At 44.6% G+C, this 3,656-nt stretch overlaps 1 protein-coding gene across 1 annotated transcript; it reads left to right on the top strand.

Annotated features, from left to right (window-relative positions):
- Nucleotides 1–954: 954 nt before the first annotated feature.
- On the top strand, nt 955–2,118 carry CCR75_004933 (uncharacterized protein; the record flags this gene model as incomplete). Its single annotated transcript, XM_067963019.1, has 1 exon — nt 955–2,118. One exon carries the CDS (start codon nt 955–957, stop codon nt 2,116–2,118), a length of 1,164 nt encoding a protein of 387 aa, XP_067817050.1.
- Nucleotides 2,119–3,656: the final 1,538 nt, after the last annotated feature.

Genomic DNA, 3,656 nt, shown 5'->3' with positions numbered 1-3,656 from the left:
ACATCTTTCCGCGGGATTGGCGTTTGCGCCGGTATGGCCGCCGTGTTCAGCTTATTATAAGCATGAACCACGCGCCATCCACCTGTGGCTTTACGCACACAAAAGGTCGGGCTGCAGTGAGGCGATTTGCTCTCACGCACACCCGCCTTGGCTCGCTTGTCGAAGAACTCATCGAAATAATCGACTTGTTCTTTCTGCAACGGCCATTGCCTGGTCACACAATACGTGGTGCCAGGTTCGAGGTCTATCTCGTGCCCGATGCCCCTATCTACTGGTAGGTGGCTCGGCACTTCTTCTGGGAACACATCATGATGTTTCCACAGAACCTCAAAGAACGGACTGTCTCTCAAGGCATATCAGCCTTGAGCAGCGTACCGCTTCTTTTTGTCCGTTTCTAGGACGCTCTCGTCCATTGTGAATGACGAGCAACAGTCCACCAAGTTCTCTTCTGGGCTTGCTATCATAATGCAAAGCTGCATTTGCAATACATAGAAACAGTTATTATCTGCAATTCACACTCCGATCGAATCTCCGATTTTATTGACAGTAGATTTTATTATATTTGAAGCAACCAGCATTCACTATCAGTGCTAACACAATTATTCTAGCTACTACAGTGTAGCATGCTTTTCAAAGTCGCTTATTCTAGAAGGCTCCGTATAAAAAGCGCTGCCTCGATGCTGTAGCAATGGAATACATTTTGTATTAATTCTCCTGTGCTCGCTTCTGAATTAATTAATTGATAAATTTTTGAGGAGCGTGCATCGAGAGGTGAGAGCGATCTTGGGTAGGAACTAGCCCAGCTGGATTTTCGGTACAAGCACAATTTAGGCCGACTTGTATCGAATCGTTCTAAATTACTCGAATCTAAGAAGCGAGTTTAATGTCGAGTTCTGCCAGCTCATTAAAAGATTAATCGACCGATTGGCACTGTCTTTTCACAAAAGTAAGTAGATGCCCAATTTTAGCACTGGATCCGCTGCACAGTCCCGCCACTTGACTGCAGAGTCCTCGGCACCGAGATACAGCGCAAATAGTTCCCCGAGCTCTATTCGAGCTCGTGATTATTTAGAGCTTCCGAATTCCGTGAAAAACGTGCTGAAGAGGCAAATTGCGGCGGCAGTGGAGGACGTTTTGGATAGTATGATGCGCGAAGGGACGGCTGACAATTATTGGCGTGCCAAGATGTGCAAAGATGGTATCACATATTACGAAGACCGGGAGAGTGTGACGAAAAAGCAGAGTCGCTTTTGCTGTGTCGACAGCACCGAGGCTTCTGTGGAGAAGGTGATCAATTTATTTGTCGTCTCGGACACTGACATGATGCTGCAGCGGTGTCGTTTCATGTACGATAATCTCCTAGATGCGAGGCTATTAAATGTGTTGGAGTATGCGACAGAGGAGCATCCACTGCGATCCACTTACATTCGCTATACCGCTTTTAAAGCCCGGACACTCCAAAGGCATCACCGTGACATGTGTGTCGTCGTTTCTACTGATGTCATTAAGTATCCGGATGGATCGACGATTGGCTACTGCGTGTGGGACTCGCTTAATTTGACTGATATATCGCAACTCGACGTGCCAAAGGGCTTTGTCCGGACGCGAATGTTCCGGTCGGGGTACTTTGTGCAAAACACGGGCCAGCCGGGAGCACTTTCAAAAATCGCATATATCATTGGTATTGAGACAGGTGGACTTGCTCCACGGCTGACAACACGCTACTATGTGCCGCGCTTTGCGGACGTGCTCAGCCGCGTGATTGCTCTCCTCCACCGTCAACAGCTTGATCCGTCTACCTTCGTCCACCAGTCGCTATGGACGAATAAGTACCAAGTGGATTTTTGTCAGTGCTGTAGCAAGCACTTTGGTGCAGTAAAGTTACTTGGTTTACGGCGATACAACTGCATGTCTTGTGGAGACGCCATCTGTCACGCCTGTCATCACATTGAGGAACTTCGAATAGCCGGAGCGCGGAATATGACAGTGGGGGTCTGTGTCGGATGCATCACTGCAACTACGAGGAAGGGGACGGCTCGATTGTCACGCTTGTCAAGTTGGAGAACAAGTTCCATATCCAGCTCGTTTGTGTCGTCGACTAAATCGTCGCCAATGTGAATACTGAGGCCAATGTGGTGTGGTAAAACGAGCAATGTAGTAAGCTTCTGTGCCACAGTCTAACCTCTGATGAGTGACCCTCCAAAAAAAACAGTATCCTCCGATTATGAATTCTTTTTTGGTCTATCAATGCCGTTCCTTTGACCATAACCGATACCCACGGTATTTGATGCATAATAGAATTCTAGCAAATTTTAATTTTAGAAAAGGTCTTATTAAAAGGTGTGTTGTCCATGTTTGTGTTGCGGGAAGTAAAACTGAAGGTGGTCAATTAGCCGAGCTGTCTAAGCCGCCAGTTATAGGCACCGGTCCGAAAGGGCATGGGTTTGAATCCCACATTGGTCAAGCACTAGTCAGCAAATAACACAGTCTTCCCTTTGATACCTTATCCTTCGATAAATAATAACCTTTGCTAACGTATAGTATTAGACGTCTATCGTGGTCGTTCTATGGTCGTTCTATGGTCGCTAACTAATAACTTATAACAAATAGCCGAGGATGTAACGGGGCAGTACAAGTCCACTTCGCACTTGCTCAGTTCGTTTGTATTAGCTTCTTATTCAGTAAGTATTGAGTAGATAGACAAGAAGAGCTTTATATTAATACAGTTTTTAATTAACCTTCTTTAAAGCAAGTGTCTTAAAGAGAGTCTTCCTCTGGACGTACTTGTGTTGTAACGGAGCACTACGACTTGTACTGCTTCAGTACAAGTCCACCTTGTAACGGGGTGTATCGTTACATGAAATTAACACCTAAAGGTTGTTAATTAATATATTATCTAAAAGGTAGATAATAGTTGGAGGATATTATTTTATGTAGTAATATCCTGAATTCTTATCCATAAATAGGTATAGGCCATTATGTCTATTTATTCCGCAGACTAATCATCTGTAGAAGTAATCAAAGAGAGTTACAAGATAAGATACTTAAGAATTCATTTACATGTTTAGTATTAGTTTATAGTTAAGTCAGCATTTACAAAGATAGACTAAGAGACACTTAACTATATTAATACAGTTTTCATTTTACCCTCTTAAGTTAACTTGTCTTAAGAGAAGTCTTCTCTATACGTACAGTGTACGTCATCTAACGGAAAGCACCACTCACAACTGAAGCAGTGTGAAGTGGACTTGTACTGAAACAGTACAAGTCGTAGTGCCCCGTTACACCTGGTAGCACTTTGTAGTCCGTCCAAGGACCACATTTCCCACATTTAACATGGACATGTTAGATGGTAGTGGGAATACGCATCACGTTTCCCCTGAAAGCTACTCCTTTCTAAGTGATATAGAAAGGAGTGCGGTTGAACGAATGAGTTCATCCGTAGGAAACGATGCAATCCTGGCATTACTGTCCAACTTAGACAGAGATGCCCTCCATTCAACCGTCGCCAAGTTCATACAACATGAACTTGACGAGATGAAGGAAAAAGTAGCCTTGCTGAATCAGCAAGGCTCTCAACAGGCGGAACTGTTGAGATTACAACAGGTACAGACCCCTGTACCTGGGATGACGCAAACGCGTCGTCCCGAAACTCT

The sequence above is a fragment of the Bremia lactucae genome, linkage group LG4, assembly GCF_004359215.1.
Source record: "Bremia lactucae strain SF5 linkage group LG4, whole genome shotgun sequence".
Taxonomy (NCBI): domain Eukaryota; phylum Oomycota; class Peronosporomycetes; order Peronosporales; family Peronosporaceae; genus Bremia; species Bremia lactucae.
The sequence above is the reverse complement of the archived record's forward strand: the minus strand, read 5'-3'. Positions and strand labels throughout refer to the sequence as shown.